The 21,844-nt window shown below is 44.7% G+C and overlaps 1 protein-coding gene across 1 annotated transcript in view; it reads right to left on the bottom strand.

Annotated features, from left to right (window-relative positions):
* Positions 1-21,844, bottom strand: part of cnksr1 (connector enhancer of kinase suppressor of Ras 1) — an 87,088-nt gene that overhangs the window by 4,898 nt on the left and 60,346 nt on the right. Inside the window, exons 10-19 of the mRNA XM_020487011.2 lie at positions 17,795-17,934; positions 17,184-17,326; positions 17,024-17,057; positions 16,051-16,226; positions 13,935-14,008; positions 12,333-12,404; positions 4,044-4,117; positions 3,708-3,778; positions 2,667-2,787; positions 2,142-2,323 (exon numbers count right to left, since the gene is read on the bottom strand). Of these exons, the coding sequence (XP_020342600.2) occupies positions 2,142-2,323; positions 2,667-2,787; positions 3,708-3,778; positions 4,044-4,117; positions 12,333-12,404; positions 13,935-14,008; positions 16,051-16,226; positions 17,024-17,057; positions 17,184-17,326; positions 17,795-17,934 (1,087 nt within the window). The remainder of the gene's footprint in view (positions 1-2,141; positions 2,324-2,666; positions 2,788-3,707; positions 3,779-4,043; positions 4,118-12,332; positions 12,405-13,934; positions 14,009-16,050; positions 16,227-17,023; positions 17,058-17,183; positions 17,327-17,794; positions 17,935-21,844) is intronic.

The raw sequence follows: 21,844 nt of genomic DNA, 5'->3' as shown, positions 1-21,844 counted from the left end.
AGAGAGGTAGAGAGAGAGAGAGAGAGAGGGAGAGAGAAGAGAGAGACAGAGAGAGGTAGAGAGAGAGAGGTAGAGAGAGAGAGAGAGAGAGAGAGAGAGAGGGAGAAGAGAGAGACAGAGAGGTAGAGAGAGAGAGAGAGAGAGAGAGAGAGAGAGAGAGAGAGAGAGAGAGAGAGAGAGAGAGAGGGAGAGGTAGAGAGAAGAGAGGGAGACAGAGAGAGAGGTAGAGAGAGAAATAGGTAACTTGATGACTTGAGTCAGTTAAAAATGGTGGGAAAACGGAGATGGTTTGTTAAAGAAAAATGGTAGAAAGTGTAAGCAGAGTGAGTTGAAGACAGGAGGAGAAATGGAAGTGAATGAAGGTGAAGTATCGGAGGTGGTAGGTGCCCGAGGGTTCTCGGAGCCCGTGGCTTGCACCGAGGGTCAGGATAAAGATGAGTCTGTGATTGTAGGACTGAAGTTTTTGGGAGAAGTGGACCCTTGCCCTTTGGCTGATCCATTTGTGGTTTAAGGGCGGGTTGAAAACAGAGTTGGGTGCTGTGGAATCGGTGAGGGTAACGAGAAGTGGTTTGTTTGTGTTTCTGCTGGTCAGAGGGAGCAGGCGTTCTGCGTTAAATTAATGGGGACAAGAGATAAGCATTTCACTGTAAGGTCTACCTACACCTGTTGTATTCGGCGCATGTGAAGAATACAATTTGATGGGAATAGTTTTTCCCCCAAGAAAAGGGCACAATTGAAAGTGATTACATATGTGAAAGCTGACAAACTGAAGGGGAAGATTCCCGGGACAGAAATGTCCCACGCGAGAGAGGCAGGTTGAGGCTCCCAGGGTTAGAGTAGAAGTAGTTGTCATATGCTGAGGCAGTGAAGAAAGTAGAGGAAGATGGGTTAAGGGGGAGGGATCCTGAGAGGAGTGGTGTGAGTAGTTGATCTGTATCAGTACAGAGGGATAAACCAAAAAGTGATATATGTTTCAGTAAGATTAGATTTTTAGCATTTATAGCAATGGTTATCAACTGTACTGCAGGGATGGAATGTAAGTTGCAGAAAATGTAGGATGTGGTGGCAGCTGCAGAGAGGTATTTGCGTGTGCAAGACTTAACATCACAAGAGTTACAGGGTGTGTTAAGTGGTGATGTCCCATCCTTTCAGGCGGTTGGCCTGAAGTAGGACTACATAGAGTTAAATAGTGGAGTATTGTGTTTATTTATTGATTTAGTATGTTATTTTTAGTGAGTGTAGTGTTAGATGGTAGGGTATTTGTTTATTAAAGCAGAATTTTTTCAAGCTAAGTACAAGGGAGTTGGCAGTCTAGTAGGTGGCGGTTGGTAATGCAACATTTATTGGATGCCAACTACCGTTAAACCTCATCGAATAAGAAGACTGAAGGAGGAGATGTTACTAGAAACTTACTAGAAACTAACTAACCTTTTATCTGTGGATTAATTATCAGAGTAGAGGACCTTGTGCATTTCAGGTAAAATACCAACCAATGTTAATATCCGAGGACAAATGAGTTAGCAACAATAAGCTAGCTAGCTAAATGGCCATGAATGTTTCATGCATTTCGACCTGTCCCCAAATTAATATAGGTGGTTCAGAGTTCGTTTTGATATTTCAACCTGAGCGTCCTGATCGTGTCTTGTGTGGCTGGACAAAATCAACATGCTCGCGATGGCACGAGCGTGCCTGGTCTAGTCAGCATGTTAGTCCTCCATACGGTCATGGTCATCTGTCATCTCTGTACACCACTGCCTCGGGGCTTCTTCTCCATCCTCAACCTCTGGACAGTTGGCATAAGCGAATCAAAAGATTGCATGCTAGCCAGCTAACATTAGCATTAGCATCAGACATTAGCTAGCTAGTCAAAAACCAACCGTCAACTTCAGTCTTGAAAACGTGCTGGATTCAAACTATAATAAGCTAAATCAATAGTTCATTCATAAAACAAAAAGTTAGTAGGGAAAAATGCTATAAAAACAATTAATTATTACAAATACTAACAACATTTACAGGAGCGCTCTGCCTTGGTGACCTCAAGGCAACAAATACAATATGAGATCACATAAGTAGCGCACTTAAGCAAAAGGAGGGACACTGCATAGTTGGAGAGACTTTAAGCTCTGAGGCTTGACCCTAACCTTGAGAGTGCTCTGCAGCGCGCGGAGCGTGTGGGCCTTCTCATTGATGACCGGGTTCTTGTTGCGCCGGATGAAGGACTTTCGGAAGTGGTCTTGGGTCTGTGGCTGCTTGCTGCCGATCAGGGACACGCCGCCCTCCTTCAGTCCGTGGAACAGCACGTCCATCTCATCCTCTGGAGCTCCTGGTGGGAGTGGGAGTGAGAGTGAGAGTGAGAGTGAGAGTGAGAGTGAGAGTGAGAGGTTGAGAGAGGGAGAGAAAGATGTGGGAGGATGTGGGAGGGAGAGAAAGATGTGGCTGTAATTGTATGTTTGTATGCACCATTCAAAGTTAGACATTTTATTATTGCTAATGGCATATTTGAAACATTGGAGAAAGAAGGCAGACAACATGGAAGGAAGAGACAGCTGACGCCCCCAGGACATTGGAGCAATCTGGGAGAAATGAAATAGATGATCAGGTAATTGACTACCCTTATATGACTCTTCTGTCACCTTGTGGTGAAACAGAGAAGTGCTCTACTGTACCTGGGCTTCTGCTGAGCCCTGTGGGTGGAGCGGGAACCTGAACCTTGTTCTTCTTCTCTTTCTCTTTCTCCTCCTTCTCCTTCTCTTTCCTGGCCCGAGGCAGTGTGTTGGACAGAGTTTTCTGGTGTCCAACACACACAACATATTAGATTAGTATGGAACCTCACTAAACAACATATTAGATTAGTATGGAACCTCACTAAACAACATATTAGATTAGTATGGAACCTCACTAAACAACATATTAGATTAGTATGGAACCTCACTAAACAACATATTAGATTCGTATGGAACCTCACTAAACAACATATTAGATTAGTATGGAACCTCACTAAACAACATATTAGATTAGTATGGAATCTCACTAAACAACATATTAGATTAGTACGGAACCTCACTAAACAACATATTAGATTCGTATGGAACCTCACTAAACAACATATTAGATTCGTATGGAACCTCACTAAACAACATATTAGATTAGTATGGAACCTCACTAAACAAAATATTAGATTAGTATGGAACCTCACTAAAAAACATATTAGATTCGTATGGAACCTTGCTTTTTTATGAGTGAACACACACAGAGAGAGAGAGAGATAGAGAGAGAGACAGAGAGAGAGAGGGAGAGAGAGAGAGACAGAGGGAGAGGTAGAGAGAGGTAGAGAGAAGAGAGGGAGACAGAGAGAGAGAGAGACAGAGAGAGGTAGAGAGAGAGAGAGAGAGAGAGGGGGGGGGAGACAGAGACAGAGAGAGGTAGAGAGAGAGAGAGAGGGAGAAGAGAGAGAGACAGAGAGAGGTAGAGAGAGAGAGAGAGGGAGAAGAGAGAGAGACAGAGAGAGGTAGAGAGAGAGAGAGAGAGAGAGAGAGAAAGAAAGAGCAAGAGAGAGAGAGAGAGAAAGAAAGAGCAAGAAAGAGCAAGAGAGAGAGAGAGAGAGAGAGAGAAAGAAAGAGCAAGAGAGAGAGAGAGAGAGAGAGAGAGAGAGAGAGAGAGAGAGAAAGAAAGAGAGAGAGTGTGAAAGTGTGTGTCTCTCTCATCACCGTGTAGATCTTGTTTCTGCGTGGTGAAGGAGAAGACCCCTCATCTTCTGACTCCGTCTCACTGTAGCACTCTGTCCACAAAGACACAAACAATCAACCTTATCATTAGAACTTCCGCTTGTCCAGACCTGTTGTTCTAGTTTGAAACACATTTGGATGGTTACCCAGACACAGATGAGACTCTCCATTGAAACGTGTTAGTCCAGGAGGTGTAGGCTGGGAAATGAGGTTGTAATGTATTTTTTGATTTGGCTACTATCAAGGAACACAATAATAAGAAAAACGGTGATGAAATACATAATTATCCCATCAAATCTCATGAAAAGGTTCTCCTACCCTCTTCGTTGTCCGGTGGTCCTTTGTGGAACTTCTTGTGTTTCTGTATGGCTGTGATCAGACAGTTGATCCACCTGCAGAGGAAGAGACAGTGTTCACTGCAAGGGCCTATATTTTATTTTAATTTTACCTTTATTTAACCAGGTAGGCCAGTTGAGAACAAGTTCTCATATACAACTGTGACCTGGCCAAGATAAAGCAAAGCAGTGCGACAAAAACAACAACACAGAGTTACACATAAACAAAGGTACAGTCAATAACACAATAGAAAAATCTATGTACAGTGTGTGCAGATGTAGAAGTTTAGGGAGGTAAGACAATAAATAGGCCATAGAGGTGAAATAATTACAATTTAGCGTTAACACTGGAGTGACAGATGTGCAGATGATGATGTGCAAGTAGAGATACTGGGGTGCAAAAGAGCAAGAAGATAAATAACAATATGGGGATGAGGTAGTTGGGAGTGCTATTTACAGATTGGCTGTGTACAGGTACAGTGATCGGTAAGCTGCTCTGACAACTGGTGCTTAAAGTTAGAGAGGGAGATCTAAGACTTCAGCTTCAATCCACTCATTGGCAGCAGAGAACTGAAAGGAAAGGCGGCCAAAAGAGGAATTGGCTTAGGGGGTGCCCAGTGAAATATACCTGCTGGAGTGCATGCTACGGGTGGGTGCTGCTATGGTGACCAGTGAGCCGAGACATTTACCTAGCGAAGACTTATAGATGACCTGGAGCCAGTGGGTTTGGTGAGGAATATGTAGCGAGGGCTAGCCAACGACAGCATACAAGTCGCAGTGGTGGGTAGTATATGGGGCTTTGGTGTTAAAACGGATGGCACGGTGATAGACTACATCCAGTTTGCTGAGTAGAGTGTCGGAGGCTATTTTGTCAATACTTCGCCGAAGTCAAGGATCGGTAGGATAGTCAGTTTCACGAGGGAATGCCGGGCAGCATGAGTGAAGGAGGCTTTGTTGCGAAATAGGAAGCGGATTCCAGATTTAATTTTGGATTGGAGATGTGAGTCTGGAAGGAGAGTTTACAGTCTAACCAGACACCTAGGTATTTGTAGTTGTCCACATATTCTAAGTCAGAACCGTCCAGAGTAGTGATGCTGGACGGGCGGGCAGGTGCGGGCTGCAATCGGTTGAAGAGCATGCATTTAGTTTTACTAGCATTTAAAAGCAGTTGGAGGCCATGGAAGGAGTGTTGTATGGCATTGTGGCTCGTTTGTAGGTTTGTTAACACAGTGTCCTAAGAAGGGCCAGATGTATACAGAATCGTTTTGTGTGCGTAGAGGTGGATCAGAGAATCACCAGCAGCAAGAGCGACATCATTGATGTTTTCAGAGAAAAGAGTCGGCCCGAGAATTTAACCCTTTAGCACCCTCATAGAGACTGCCAGAGGTCCGGACAACAGGCCCTCCGATTTGACACACTGAACTCTGTCTGAGAAGTAGTTGGTGAACCAGGCGAGTCAGTCATTTGAGAAACCAAGGCTATTGATTCTGCCGATAAGAAGGCGGTGATTGACAGAGTCGAAAGACTTGGCCAGGTCGATGAAGACGGCTGCACAGTATTGTCTCTTTATCGATGGCGATTATGATATCGTTTAGGACCTTGAGCGTGGCTGAGGTGCACCCATGAAGGTAGACGGTGGGATTCGAAATGGTCGGTGATCTGTTTGTTAACTTGGCTTCTGAAGATTTTAGAATGGCAGGGCAGGATGGATATACAGTGGGGCAAAAAAGTATTTAGTCAGCCACCAATTGTGCAAGTTCTCCCACTTAAAAAGATGAGAGAGGCCTGTAATTTTCATCATAGGTACACTTCAACTATGACAGACAAAATTAGAAAAAAATCCAGAAAATCACATTGTAGGATTTTTAATGAATTTATTTGCAAATTATGGTGGAAAATAAGTATTTGGTCAATAACAAAAATGTATCTCAATACTTTGTTATATACCCTTTGTTGGCAATGACAGAGGTCAAACGTTTTCTGTAAGTCTTCACAAGGTTCACACACTGTTGCTGGTATTTTGGCCCATTCCTCCATGCAGATCTCCTCTAGGTAGGAATCCGGAGATGTGGTAGGGAAAAAGCAGTCCGATATGCTCTGGGTTGATATCGCGCTGTCCAGACTGGCAGGTCTTGACTGAGTTGAGGCTGGCTGGTGTCCGACTTAACGGTGAAGACCCCTAGCAGTGGCTAACTGACTACTAGCTAATAGCTAGTTAGCTGGCTAGCTGCTGATGGGGGTTCCGGTTCTAAAGTATAGAAATAGCAGATCTGTAACACATTGGTTGAGGCGGGTTGCAGGAGAGTATATTCAGTCCGTAGATGCAAAGGGAGATAAAAATATATACAGGAAAAAAATAAGGACAACGATATTTACATGGGACAACACACACGCCTGGCTGCTACGCCATCTTGGAAAAGCTTCATAAAGCTAGTAGGAGTTCTGATCTAGGATCAGTTTCGCCTTGTAGATCATAATCAAATAGATTACATGGACGGGGGGGGGGGGGGGTCTTATCCTAGATCTGCACTTAGAACATAACATCTTTACTTTCAACTGGACAACCCTTGAACTATGTAATTCTCTGCCGATTTCTGTAGTACTGACAAACCAACACAAGGTGGGAGCATAGACTATCATATACGCTCAGTAGTCAGTACTCTTGAAGTAGCCTACCTCGCTTTACCTCACCTGAAACTATCAGTGGCCCGCCAACAAACTGTCACCTGCCCGCTTACAAATTGTCAGTGTCCTGTCAACAAACTATCAGTGGCCTGTGTGGTAGAGATAATGCCACTGCCTTAAAATGGGTGCATTTGTATTTGTGGGAGAGAGAGAAAAAGGGAATGAGAAAGATGGAGAAAGAGAGAGGGAGAAAGAGGGTGTAGCCACCAGATCGTAGCACACAGACAGAGACAACATCTGTATAACGTTTCAGAGCCAGACAGAGACAACATCTGTATTATGTTTCAGAGCCAGACAGAGACCGCAATGGAGAGATTCAGTCGAGTGTTGTCTCCATCACACAGCTGTGGTGTGTGTATGGTGTATGGTGTGTGTGTGCTGTGTGTATGGTGTGTGTATGGTGTGTGTGGTATGTGGTGTGTGTGTGTGGTGTGTGGTGTCAAACAACCACAGACATTATCCTATCAAAATGTTCCAATATATTCAAATCACTGGGACGTCTCCGTCATCGTTTCTATGGGGAATCCTCAGTTGTGTATTTCCTGCCAGGCTTTCTTAAATGAATCATTGAAATATGCAGGAGACCTGTAGGGAAGAGAACAGCGTATGTGTATGTGTGTGTATTAGCAGTGTATATTGGAACCAGGAGTTGGAACCCAAAGTTATTTTCCAATCTGAACAGAACAATTTTTTTCTTCTTCCCATTTCACTCCACTGTTCCGACCAGCTAAATAAAATTCGGAACCGGTTTGAACCCCCCAAAAAAGTACTGGTTCATATCATTCCTTTCTGTTCCTTTTTTAAACCTCTGAAATCATTATTATTTGTTTACATTTAGCTTGACATTAAATTCCTTCACCATTCATGCAGTATGGATAGTGCAATGGAATGGGCAAACTATAGTTCATGGAGTTGTTTACATGTGTGATGGAAAGACAAGTGTAGGGTGCGAGAGGCAACTGAAGTTTTGCGGGTGGGGATCCGCTATTGGCTCTTTGAATTGTCAATAGAAGTCGATAGATAGCGTTTTGCTGTTGCCACGATGACGTCACAGCACCAATTTGCCTGGCTGCGGTACAGCTGCGGTCCCCAACGTAGCATTTTTCAGCTGGCAGGCAGACACTGGAAGAAGGTTCTGAGTGACAGAGGGAGGGCTTTGCATAGGTGCTTTGTTGCAAGATATCGCTGACAGAGATGGTCGCCTCACTTCGAGTCCTTAGGAAACTATACAGTATTTTGTTTTTTTATGTATTATTTCTTACATTGTTAGGCCAGAAAATCTTAAATATTATTACATACAGCCGGGAATAACTACTGCATATAAGAGTGACGTCAACTCACCAACATTACGACCAGAAATACAACTTTCCTGAAGCGGATCCTTTGTTCGGGCCACCACCCAGGACATTGGATCTAATCCCAGAGGCCGACCCAAAACAACGTCGCGGCAGAAGGGTAGACAGAGCGGGCTCCTGGTCAGACTTCGGTACACATCACCCACCGCTTCCGAGTATATTACTCGCCAATGTCCAGTCTCTGGACATCAAGGTGGACTAAATTAGGGAAAGGGCTGCCTTCCAGAGAGACATCAGAGATTGTAACATTCTCTGTACACGGAAACAAGGCTCTCTCAGGATATGTTGTCGGAGTCTGTACAGCCACCGGGATTCTTCATGCGTCGCACCGACAGAAATAAACATCTTTCTGGGAAGAAGAAGGGCGGGGGTGTATGCTTCATGATTAACGACTCATGGTGTAATAACAACATACAGGAACTCAAGTCCTTTTGATCATCTGACCTATAATTCCTTACAATCAAATGCTGACCACATTATCTGCCAAGAGAATTCTCTTCAATTATAGACACAGCTGTGTATACCCCCCCCCCACTCAAGGAACTTCACTGGACTCTATGGAAACTGGAAAACATATATCCTGATGCTGCATTTATTGTAGCTGGGGATTTTAACAAAGCTAATTTGAGAACAGGGCTACCGAAATTGTATCAGCACATTGACTGTAGCACACAAGCGGGCAATACACTGGCCCACTGCTACTCTAACTTTAGAGATGCATACAGGACCCTCCCCCGCCCGACCACGACTCCATTTGGCTGCTACCATCCTACAGGCAGAAACTCAAACAGGATGTACCCTCTGACTAATCGGAATCCACGCTGTAAGATTGTTTTGATCACGTGGACTGGAAAATGTTCCGGGAAGCCTCAGAGAATAACATACATTTCTACACTGACTCGGTGAATGAGTTTATAAGGACGTACATTGGAGATGTTGTACCCACTGAAACAGTGGATAGATGGTGGCATTCGCAGAAAGCGCGAACCACCGCATTCAACCATGGAAAGATGACTAGGAATATGGCGGAATGTAAATAGTGTAGTTATTCCCTCCGCAAGGCAATCAAACTGGCGAAATGTTGGTATAGGGACAAAGTGAAGTCGCAATTCAACGGCTCAGACACGAGATGTATGTGGCAGGGTCTACAGGCAATTACGAACTACAAAAAAAAACGACGTCTTGCTTCCAGACACACTAAAACATCTTCTTTGCCCGCTTTGAGGATAATACAGGGCCACCGACGCGGCCCGCTACCAAAAACTGCGGGCCCCCCTCTCCTTCTATGGCCGATTACATTGCAATCCACGAGGAAACTGCGTGGCAGGCTGACCACCTGTTACGCGAGTGCAGCGTCAAAAGGACCTTGTGGCTGCAAGGAGCCAAGGTAAGTTGCTAGCTACCATTAAACTTATCTTATAAAAAACAATCAATCTTCACAATCACTAGTTAACTACACATGGTTGATGATATTACTAGGTTAACTAGCTTGTCCTGCGTTGTATATAAACACACAATGCGGTGCCTGTTAATTCATCATCGTATCACAGGCTACTTCAACAGATTTAACAAAAGTGCATTGGCGAAAAAAGCACAATCTTTCCACAAATGTATCTAAACATCAATGCCTTTGTTAAAAATCAATGCACAGAAGTATATATTTTTTAAACCTGCATATTTAGTTCAAATAAATTAATGTTAGCAGGCAATATTAACTAGGGAAATTGTGTCACTTCTCTTGCGTTTAGTGCAAGCAGAGTTACGCTATATACCACAGTTTGGGCTGCCTGGCTCTTTGCGAACTAATTTGCCAGAATTGTACATAATTATGACATAACATTGAAGGTTGTGCAATGTAACAGCAATATTTAGACTTAGGGTTGCCACCCATTTGATAAAATACGGAACGGTTCCATATTTCACTGAAAGAATAGACTTGAAGAATGTTTTTGAAATGATAGTTTCCGGATTTGACCATATTAATGAACAAAGGCTCGTATTTCTGTGTTTATTATATTATAATTAAGTCTGATTTGATATTTGATAGAGCAGACTGGCTGAGATGTGGTAGGCAGCAGCAGGCTCGTAAGCATTCAAACAGCACTTTACTGCGTATGCCAGCAGCTCTTAGCAATGCTTGAAGCACAGCTCTGTTTATGACTTCAAGCCTATCAACTCCCACGATTAGGCTGGCAATACTAAAGTGCCTATAAGAACATCCAATAGTCAAAGGTATATGAGAGACAAATGGAATAGAGAGAAATAGTCGACGTGTCATAATTCCTATAATAACTACAACCTAAAACTTCTTAACTGGGAATATTGAACCTCCAGCTTTCATATGTTCTCATGTTCTGAGCAAGGAAATTAAACGTTAGCTTTTTTACATGGCACATATTGCACTTTTACTTCCTTTTCCAACACTGTGTTTTTCCATTATGTTAATCAAATTGAACATTTCATTATTTATTTGACACTATATAGATTTTATTTATAAAAACATAAAAAATATATAAATATATATTATTTTAAATCGGCAGTTTGATCGGTATCGGCTTTTTTTGGGGTCCTCCAATAAATCGGTATTGGTCGACCTCTACCCTAGACCCACTTCAGTTTGAATACCGCCCCAACAGGTCCACAGGCGATGCAATCGCCATCACAATGCACACTGCCCTATCCCATCTGGAAAAGAGGAATACCTATGTAAGGAATGCTGTTAAGTGACTACAGCTCAGCATTCAACACCATAGTACCCTCCAAGCTCATCATTAAGCTCGAGTCCCTGGGTCTCAACCCTGCCCTGTGCTATTGGGTCCTGGACTTTCTGACGTGCCGCCCCTAGGTGGTGAAGGTAGGAAACAACCTCTCCACTTTGCTGATCCTCAACACTGGGTGCGTGCTCAGCCCTCTTCTGTACTCCCTGTTCACCCACGACTGCGCGGCCATGCACGCCTCCAACTCAATCATCAAGTTTGCAGATGACACAACAGTAGTGGGCTTGATTACCAACAACGACGAGACGGCCTACAGGAAGGAGGTGAAGGCCCTCGGAGTGTGGTGTCAGGAAAACAATCTCTCACCTCAACGTCAACAAAACAAAGGAAATTATCGTGGACTTCAGGAAACAGCAAACATCACCCCCCTATCCACATCGACGGGACAGTAGTGGAGAAGGTGGAAAGTTAAGTTCCTTAGGGTACACATCACGGACAAACTGAAATGGTCTACCCACACAGACAGTGTGGTGAAGAAGGCGCAACAGCGCGTCTTCAACCTCAGGAGGCTCCTGAAATTTGGCTTGTCACCTAAAACCCTCACAAACCTTTACAGATGCACAATTGAGAGCATCCTGTCGGGCTGTATCACCGCCTGGTACGGCAACTTCACCACCCTCAACCGCAAGGCTCTCCAGAGGGTGGTGCGGTCTGCACAACGCATCACCGGGGGCAAACTACCTGCCCTCCAGGACACCTACAGCACCCGATGTCACAGGAAGGCCAAAAAGATCATCAAGGACAACAACCACCCGAGCCACTGCCTGTTCACCCCACTACCATCCAGGAGACGAGGTCAGTATAGGTGCACCAAGACCGGAGACCGAGTGACTGAAAAACAGCTTCTATCTCAAGACCATCAGACTGTTAAACAGCCATCACTAAAACAGAGAAGCTGCTGCCTACATACACACTCAAATCATTAGCCAATTTAATAAATGGATCACTAGTCACTTAAAACAGTTTATCTTCCATTACTCATCTCATATGTATATACTGTATTTTATACCATCTATTACATCTTGCCTATGCCGCTCGGCCATCGCTCATCCATATATTTCTATGTACACATTCTTCTTCCATCCTTTTACATTTGTGTGTATTAGGTAGTTGTTGTGAAACTGTTAGATTACTTGTTAGGTATTACTGCACTGTCGGAACTAGAAGCACAAACATTTCCCTACACTCGCATTAACATCTGCTAAACATGTGTATGTGACCAATAACATTTGATTTGATTTGTGTTTTTTGTGGGACTAGAAGAAAATACCCAGAATGTAAAATAACGTTTTTAACCGGTTCCCATGCTTTTAAAATAATGGTTCTGTTCTGGTACAGTATAGAGCACTTTCAGTCCCGGATCTGATTCTGGTACTTTAATTTTTTTTTTTTGGTTTTCGGTTCTATTCCCTGAACCGGTTTCAACCAGATGTGTTCATAATTCATCACACCTACTTGGTCATGTCATTGACATTCTCGGCGGCAAAGAAGAAAGTCTGGAAGCGCTGGTGGCACATTTGGAAGACACTGGGGAGAGAGAAAGAAAGACAGACACAGACAGACCGGAGGAGAGAGAGAGAGAGGGGGGAAGAGAGAGATTGGCAGTTAGGATTAAGTTAGCTCCAGCTTTGAGCGTTCTGGGATATTAAATTTCTATTTGAACCCAGATGTGACTACAGTACTTCCCACAATAAGTTGGGTGAATTCTGGCCCATTCTGACAGAGCTAGTGTAACAGAGTCAGGTTTGTAGGCCTCCTTGATCACACACACTTTTTTTTAGCTCTGCCCACAAATGTTCTATAGGATTAAGGTCAGGGCTTTGTGATGGCCACTCCAATACCTCGACTTTGTTGTCCTTAAGCCATTTTGCTACAACTTTGGAAGTATGCTTGGGGTCATTGTCCATTTGGAAGAACCATTTGCAACCAAGCTTCAACTTCCTGACTGATGTCTTGAGATGTTGTTTCAATATATCCACAATTTTCCTACCTCATGATGCCATCTATTTTGTGAAGTGCACCAGTCCCTCCTGCAGCAAAGCACCCCCACAACATGAATCTGCCACCCCTGTGCTTCACGGTTGGGATGGTGTTCTTCGGCTTGCAAGCCTCCCACTTTTTCCTCCAAACATAACGATGGTCATTATGGCCAAACAATTCTATTTCTGTTTCATCAGACATGAGGACATTTCTCCAAAAAGTATGATATTTGTCCCCATATGTGCAGTTGCAAACCATTGTCTGGCTTTTTTTAATGGAGGTTTAGGAGCAGTGGCTTCTTCCTTGCTGAGAAGCCTTTCAGGTGATGTCGATATAGGACTAGTTTTACTGTGGATAAAGATACTTTTGTACCTATTTCCTACAGCATCTTCACAAGGTCCTTTGCTGTTGTTCCGGGATTGATTTGCACTTTTCGCACCATAGTACGTTCATCTCTAGGAGACAGAATCGTCTCCTTCCTGAGCAGTATGACGGCTGCGTGGGCCCATGGTGTTTATACTTGCGTACTATTGTTTGTACAGATGAACGTGGTACCTTCAAGCGTTTGGAAATTGCTACCAAGGATTAACCAGATTGTGGAGGTCTCCAATTTTTTTCTGAGGTCTTGACTGATTTGTTTTGATTTTCCCATGATGTCAAGCAAAGAGGCAGAGTTTGAAGGTAGGCCTTGAAATACATCCGCAGGTACTCTCCAATTGACTCAAATGATGTCAATTAGCCTATCAGATGCTTCTAAAGCTATGACATAATTTTCTGGAATTTCCCAAGCTGTTTAATGGCACGGACAACTTAGTGTATGTAAACTTCTGACCCACTGGAATTGTGATACAGTGAATTATAAGTGAAATAATCTGTCTGTAAACAATTGTTGGAAAAATGACTTGTGTCGTGCACAAAGTAGATGTCCTAACCGACTTGCCAAAACTATAGTTTGTTAACAAGAAATTTGTGGAGTGGTTGAAAAACTAGTTTTAATGACTCCAACCTAAGTGTATGTAAACTTCCGACTTCAACTGTATCTCATCACACTAGATACTATGTGGCAAAGGTACTCACTACTTCCTCTTGTGTTCTCCTGCGCTCTCTATGTTGTAGCTGGAGATATGAACCAGGCCCTCTGCTTTCTCCTCCTGGCAACGACAAACAAATAAATAGGTTAATCAACCACAACTATTGCTGCCATGATAGTAAGTAAGTAGCCTTGTCCGAGCCAAAACGGCCCACAGGGTAGGACTCTATCTCCTGTTTCTGTAGCGTGAGGCAGCTTGATGTACAAGTACCCACCCTGAACGCAAGTCTATCGCCTTAACCCCAATTAATGCTGAGTGCCAAGCATTTTTCAAGTCTGTCGGGGATCGAACCCCCAACCTTCCAATCTCAGGGAGGACATTGGTGCGCTGCTGCCATGATAGCCTGGATAAACCAGACTGAACCCTACAAAGCACAGTGTTCTCTCTGGTTTACCCAGGCTACTTATCACAATAAACAGGGTCTAAAAGACAGAGAGAATGACAAAAATCACACTGCACAGTGGAAACCTGTTTAGACTGGTAAAACGGAACTCTTTACAACTACATGCAAATAACACTATCACTGTGAGTCATGATATTATTGGGCCTCTATAACATTACATGCATAATGATATGCTAATATGATATAATAGCATATAACATAATTGCAATTTAACTGTACATTGACGTGAGCAGATCCTCAGTCAAGTCGCCATGATTCCCCATTCATCATGATGGACAATGTTCTGTTTTACACAATGCATTTCTATCTGAATGGTCTGTAATGTTGCACCGTCCCAAACAACCATTGTTCTGTCACTGTTACCATGTTCTAGAAGTAAACCTATGATAAAGTAGGTCTGTGTATAGAGCCATCATGGTTGAGCGTTGTGTGCGCATCCCGACATCAAAAAGCTCTGTAGCTCAAGTTTAAATGTTTTTATTTTACTTTATTTAACTTGGCAAGTCAGTTAAGAACAAATTCTTATTTTCCATGACGGCCTAGGAACAGTGGGTTCATTTACCTTGTCAGCTCAGGGATTTGATCTTGCAACCTTTCGGTTACTAGTCCAATGCTCTAACCACTATGCTTCCTGCCGTCCTGAGTCTGGACCTTGACAAACTTAAACAGTGAGTGAGTCATGACCACGAAAACACCAGACGGATGGCTATAGCTACGATCAACAAGTATATTATTCTTCTGGGTTCATCTAGCTCTATTTGGGATATTTTATCTTGCCTCGCTGGCTTGGTAGTTTGCTCGGTTATCAATCCTCTGATGCACCTTTGTGGCGTTGTAGACGAAAACCATCTGATTACTTAAACTTGTATGATGTTTTTGAAGTTACACGTTATCGTATCAACAGAGAACTTCCTGATTCCCAACTGAGCGCTCAGCTTTTCATGGCACAGAGTCCATATACTTATCATCCCTTTTCCTGTCCTTTTTTGCTGGATGAAGGGATAGGGGTGGGGGGGTTGGAGGTTCTCCAACTATCCTAGTTCCTCTTATGTATTTATGCTGCAGTAGTTTATGTGTCGGGGGGCTAGGGTCAGTTTGTTATATCTGGAGTACTTCTCCTGTCCTATTCGGTGTCCTGTGTGAATCTAAGTGTGCGTTCTCTAATTCTCTCCTTCTCTGTTTCTTTCTCTCTCTCGGAGGACCTGAGACCTAGGACCATGCCCCAGGACTACCTGACATGATGACTCCTTGCTGTCCCCAGTCCACCTGGCCGTGCTGCTGCTCCAGTTTCAACTGTTCTGCTGTTATTATTCGACCATGCTGGTCATTTATGAACATTTGAACATCTTGGCCATGTTCTGTTATAATCTCCACCCGGCACAGCCAGAAGAGGACTGGCCACCCCACATAGCCTGGTTCCTCTCTAGGTTTCTTCCTAGGTTTTGGCCTTTCTAGGGAGTTTTTCCTAGCCACCGTGCTTCTACACCTGCATTGCTTGCTGTTTGGGGTTTTAGGCTGGGTTTCTGTACAGCACTTTGAGATATCAGCTGATGTACGAAGGGCTATATAAATACATTTGATTTGATTTGATTATGCATGTGCCAACCCTCTCCGACACGTACCGCCTCCCATCTATCCAGAAAGCGCTTGATTTTACCATTTCTATCAGCAACGACGAGGTAATAATGAATGCGTTCACCTGCTGGCTGGTATACCAGTAGAGAGTGGGGCCCTTGAGGACGAACCAGAAGCGCTGCCATTTCTGGGTCATGAACACGCCGCTCTCCTTCCTCTTCTTCCACAGCCAGCCGTCACAGTCGGGCTGAACCAGCTCACGACACGACACACGGCGCCTGCTCGTCGCTGTACTCTTGCCTGGGGGGGGGGGGGAGAATAGAGAGAGAATAGAGAGAGAGAGAACAGAGAGAGAGAGAACAGAGAGAGAGAGACAGAGAGAACAGAGAGAGAGAGAGAGACAGAGAACAGAGAGAACAGAGAGAGAGGACAGAGAGAACAGAGAGAGAGAGAACACAGAAAGAGAGAGAGAGAGAGAGAGAGAGAGAACAGAGAGAGAGAACAGAGAGAACAGAGAGCGAGAGAGAACACAGAGAGAGAGAGAGAGAGAGAGACAGAACAGAGAGAGAGAGAGAACAGAGAGAGAAAACAGAGAGAGAGAGAACAGAGAGAGAGAGAGAGAGAAAACAGAGAGAGAGAGAACAGAGAACGAACAGAGAGAGAACAGAGAGAGAAAACAGTGAGAGAGAGAGAACAGAGAGAGAACAGAGAGAAAGAGATAACAGAGAGAGAACAGAGAGACAGAGAGAGAACAGAGAGAGAGAGAGAACAGAGAGAGAGAGAGAACAGAGAGACAGAGACAGACAGAGAGAGAACAGAGAGAGAGAGAGAACAGAGAGAGAGAGAGAGAGAGAACAGAGACAGACAGACAGAGAGAGAGAACAGAGAGAGAGAGAACAGAGAGACAGAGACAGACAGAGAACACAGAGAGAGAGAGAGAACAGAGAGAGAGAGAACAGAGAGAGACAGAGTGATAGAACAGAGAGAACAGAGAGGCTATGTTCATACAAAAACAATCTCAGTGACATAATGCGGGAAAGTAAATACATAATCTAAATAAGGAAGGTTGGGAAAAGTCCACTAAAACAAAGACCTACCTTTTGTAGACATCTTTTGGGGTTCTTTATCCTCCTAAAAGGGGAAAACAGAACAGTCTTAAAAAATCTGTGACGAAATCTGTGACGAAACACCGAAATCAGTCAAATAAATGTTCTATGTGAAATGTATGACGAAACAGAGGGTGTGTTTCTCGCTCACCCCGTGTCCGCCCATCTCAGGGCAGGAACTGACGCTAGCTCTGGCTAGCTCTAGTACCCGGGGGGACGGACTACTGGGGGGCGCAGAGCCCTCTCCCCTGGGCCTGGTGCTGAACCTGGACCCCTTCAAACTATTGGTCTCTCCTAGGACAAACACAAACACACACACACACACACACACACACACACACACACAGGTGAGAACCACAACTACGGTTAATATGGCCTTACAGATCAAATCTCACAACTGTGTGCAACTAACATTTAGTCTCCAACAGTCCTACTGTAGCTGCTATGTATTTACTGGGGTCAGGATCTCTCCAGTATCATACCAACTGGTTGTGGATGCCGAGAGTAACTTAACAGGACCCTGATAGGCTATCTACAGAAACATGTTATGGCGATCAGCGGTGTACTTCGTTCTGATACTAAATGTAATGATAGCTACATAGCGACACTTGTTCTAATGAAAACAAGGGGGAATCAATTAGGTGACTTTTATGATTATTTCTTGTAAATGCCAGGTAGGCTAAGCCTTATAAAATATATCCTAATGGCCTATGTGACCTGGCACGCTTTCTACCCAAATATGGTCATGTCTATGGTTCTGACCTGCAGACAGGTATGAGAGCTCCCCCTGGTGGTGGGGGTGTGAGGTGTATGTCTGGCTGCTGTCCAATCCCCTGTCATTGGACAGCTCCGACTCCTCCTGGCCCATGTGCTGGCTCACCACTGGCCCCTGAACCGCTGCCCTGCATACAGAGAGAGGGGACACACGTCATCACACCAACATCACCCAGGCACCCGGGGAGGCAGGTAGCCTAGTGGTTAGAGCGTTGGGGAGGCAGGTAGCCTAGTGGTTAGAGCGTTGGGGAGGCAGGTAGCCTAGTGGTTAGAGCGTTGGGGAGGCAGGTAGCCTAGTGGTTAGAGCGTTGGGGAGGCAGGTAGCCTAGTGGTTAGAGCGTTGGGGAGGCAGGTAGCCTAGTGGTTAGAGCGTTGGGGAGGCAGGTAGCCTAGTGGTTAGAGCGTTGGGGAGGCAGGTAGCCTAGTGGTTAGAGCGTTGGGGAGGCAGGTAGCCTAGTGGTTAGAGCGTTGGGGAGGCAGGTAGCCTAGTGGTTAGAGCGTTGGGGAGGCAGGTAGCCTAGTGGTTAGAGCGTTGGGGAGGCAGGTAGCCTAGTGGTTTAGAGCGTTGGGGAGGCAGGTAGCCTAGTGGTTAGAGCGTTGGGGAGGCAGGTAGCCTGGTGGTTAGAGCGTTGGGGAGGCAGGTAGCCTGGTGGTTAGAGCGTTGGGGAGGCAGGTAGCCTAGTGGTTAGAGCGTTGGGGAGGCAGGTAGCCTAGTGGTTAGAGCGTTGGGGAGGCAGGTAGCCTAGTCGTTAGAGCGTTGGGGAGGCAGGTAGCCTAGTGGTTAGAGCGTTGGGGAGGCAGGTAGCCTAGTGGTTAGAGCGTTGGGGAGGCAGGTAGCCTAGTGGTTAGAGCGTTGGGGAGGCAGGTAGCCTAGTGGTTAGAGCGTTGGGGAGGCAGGTAGCCTAGTGGTTAGAGCGTTGGGGAGGCAGGTAGCCTAGTGGTTAGAGCGTTGGGGAGGCAGGTAGCCTAGTGGTTAGAGCGTTGGGGAGGCAGGTAGCCTAGTGGTTAGAGCGTTGGGGAGGCAGGTAGCCTAGTGGTTAGAGCGTTGGGGAGGCAGGTAGCCTAGTGGTTAGAGCGTTGGACTAGTAACCGAAAGGTTGCAAGTTCATATCCCCGGTACAAATCTGTCGCTCTGCCCCTGAACAGGCAGTTAACCCACCGTTCCTAGGCCGTCATTGAAAATAAGAATTTGTTCTTAACTGACTTGCCTAGTAAAATAAAGGTAAAATAAAATAAATAAATACGGACACAACACCACTAACACTATCTACACACATCACCCTCGTGGGTGGCAGCCTTGTTCAACACCACCCACACTCTCCTCTGCCCTCTTGGGTGGCAGCCTTGTTCAACACCACCCACAGGGAGAAGGATCACACTACACCATCACCAAAGAAGAGTGGGAGGGGCCAACAACTAACACATTTCTATAGAAACCTGAAGCAGGAAATAAAAACATAACAAAGATGGGTTGGTTGTTTAGCAACAAAACCAACGCGTGTGCCACTATGCGGCTAAACAGACGTGGTTGGCTTACACTGTTGCCAACATGTCAACTATTTCATCTCCAATGTTTATTGAAAACAAATATAATTCAGCCATATTAGCATAGATATGACATCAGTCAAAACAAGACATGATATCAAGAACAAGATGAAACGAGTCACTTTTACGACCCCCCCCCCCCCTCATGGCAGTCTCTTGTCATGGTTGCTAACAATCTGGTCATCCAGAACGACAACACCACAGACTTCTGCCCCATAGAAGCGCGCGCATCATTTTTGGTGACATTGTCATCTAACTCATCTACATAAAAGTTATTTTTAGAGGTCTGAACTAATAGCAATTTTAGATCATTGCACGGGTTATAAAAGCAATTGACAATCTCTCATTTTAGGGTGAATTTGTCATTTAAAAATGCTCTTAAGTGTGGAATTATATTTTGAACTAAATACTTCTTAGAAAGTCAGAACTAGTCTCAACTCCCATAGGATATCAAACTGAGTCAAATGTCTTTCAGGAAGTAGCACAAAGCACAGTATGATTCAGTACCCTAACTCACTGTTGGTTTCCTGTTGAGTGTACTGTGGTTTCCTGTTGAGTGGTCAATGACCTCATTGTTGTGGTTAATGACAGCCTATGGCAGTCTTTACGGCACTTTGTCACACAGCCATTGGTCGATTACAGAGTCATGTTGCCGACAGGTCAGACAAGTTTGTGCGAGAGGAAACATTTAGGATATTTCTTATAAAAATCACCCATTATAGACAGGAAAATGCTTTAGACTCTTAAAAATGCTTTAAAATGCTCTCTCCATTGAAAAATGCTCTCTCCATTGACAAATGCTCTCTCCATTGACAAATGCTCTCTCCATTGACAAATGCTCTCTCCATTGACAAATGCTCTCTCCATTGACAAATGCTCTCTCCATTGACAAATGCTCTCTCCATTGACAAATGCTCGACTTCATCCGATAAAGATTAAAAATATGTTCAAATGGTTGTTTCAAAATGCTGTATTTCAACCAGCGGAGGCTGTTGAGGGGAGGATGGCTTATAATAATGGGGCGGCAGGGTAGCCTAGTGGTTAGAGAGTTGGATTAGTAACCGGAAGGTTGCAAGTTCAAGCCCCCGAGCTGACAAGGTACAAATCTGTCGTTCTGCCCCTGAACAGGCAGTTAACCCACTGTTCCTAGGCCGTCATTGAAAATAAGAATTTGTTCTTAACTGACTTGCCTAGTTAAATAAAGGTAAAATTAAAAAATTAAAAAATAATGGCTGGAACCGAGTCAATGGAATGGCATCCAACACATGAAAGGGAAAGGGGGGGATACCTAGTCAGTTGTACAACTGAATGCATTCAACTGAACTGTATCTTCCACATTTAACCCAAACCCCTCTGAATGTAGGAGCATTGGGCCAGTAACCAAAAGGTTGTTGGATCAAATCCCCGCGCTGACTAACCATGTGTTTGATTTATTTGATACCATTCCACTGATTCCGCTCCAGCCATTACCACGAGTACGTCCTCCCCAATTAATGTGCCACCAACCTCCTGTGGTTTCAACCCTATCTGAAGGAGTAGTAATACCGGTCTGATGTGTGTGTGTGTGTCCTGTGAGTGTGTGTCCGTGTGTGTGTCCTGTGAGTGTGTGTCCTGTGAGAGTGTGTGTATGTGTGTGTGTGTCCTGTGTGTGTGTCCTGTGAGTGTGTCCTGTGAGAGTGTGTGTATGTGTGTGTGTGTCCTGTGTGTGTGTCCTGTGAGTGTGTCCTGTGAGAGTGTGTGTATGTGTGTGTGTGTCCTGTGTGTGGGTCCTGTGAGTGTGTGTGTCCTGTGTGTGTGTGTCTCCTGTGTGTGTCCTGTGAGTATGTGTGTGTGTGTGTCCTGTGAGTATGTGTGTGTGTGTCCTGTGAGTATGTGTGTGTGTGTCCTGTGAGTATGTGTGTGTGTGTCCTGTGAGTATGTGCGTGTGTGTCCTGTGAGTATGTGTGTGTGTGTGTGTGTGTCCTGTGAGCATGTGTGTGTGTGTGTGTGTGTCCTGTGAGTATGTGTGTGTGTCCTGTGAGTATGTGTGTGTGTGTGTGTGTGTGTGTGTGTGTGTCCTGTGAGTTTGTGTGTCTGCACCCTCCACAGCAACTCACCCAAGCTTCCCCCATTTCTCCTTCACCCAAATCCAGATAGCTGATGTAATGAAAGAGCTGCAAAATCTGGACCCCTACAAATCAGCTGGGCTAGACAATCTGGCACCCTCTCTTTCTAAAATTATCCGCCGCAATTTTTGCAGCTCCTATTACTAGCCTGTTCAACCTCTCTTTCGTATCGTCTGAGATCCCCAAAGATTGGAAAGCTGCCGCGGTCAACCCTCTCTTCAAAGGGGGAGACAATCTAGACCCAAACTGTTACAGACCTATATCTATCCTACCCTGCCTTTCTAAGGTCTTCAAAAGCTAAATTTACAAACACTGTACCTTCTACACTATGCAATCTGGTTTACGAGCTGGTCATGGCTGCACCTCAGCCACGCTCAAGGTCCTAAAT

Source organism: Oncorhynchus kisutch, linkage group LG7, assembly GCF_002021735.2.
Source record: "Oncorhynchus kisutch isolate 150728-3 linkage group LG7, Okis_V2, whole genome shotgun sequence".
Taxonomy (NCBI): domain Eukaryota; kingdom Metazoa; phylum Chordata; class Actinopteri; order Salmoniformes; family Salmonidae; genus Oncorhynchus; species Oncorhynchus kisutch.
The sequence above is the reverse complement of the archived record's forward strand: the minus strand, read 5'-3'. Positions and strand labels throughout refer to the sequence as shown.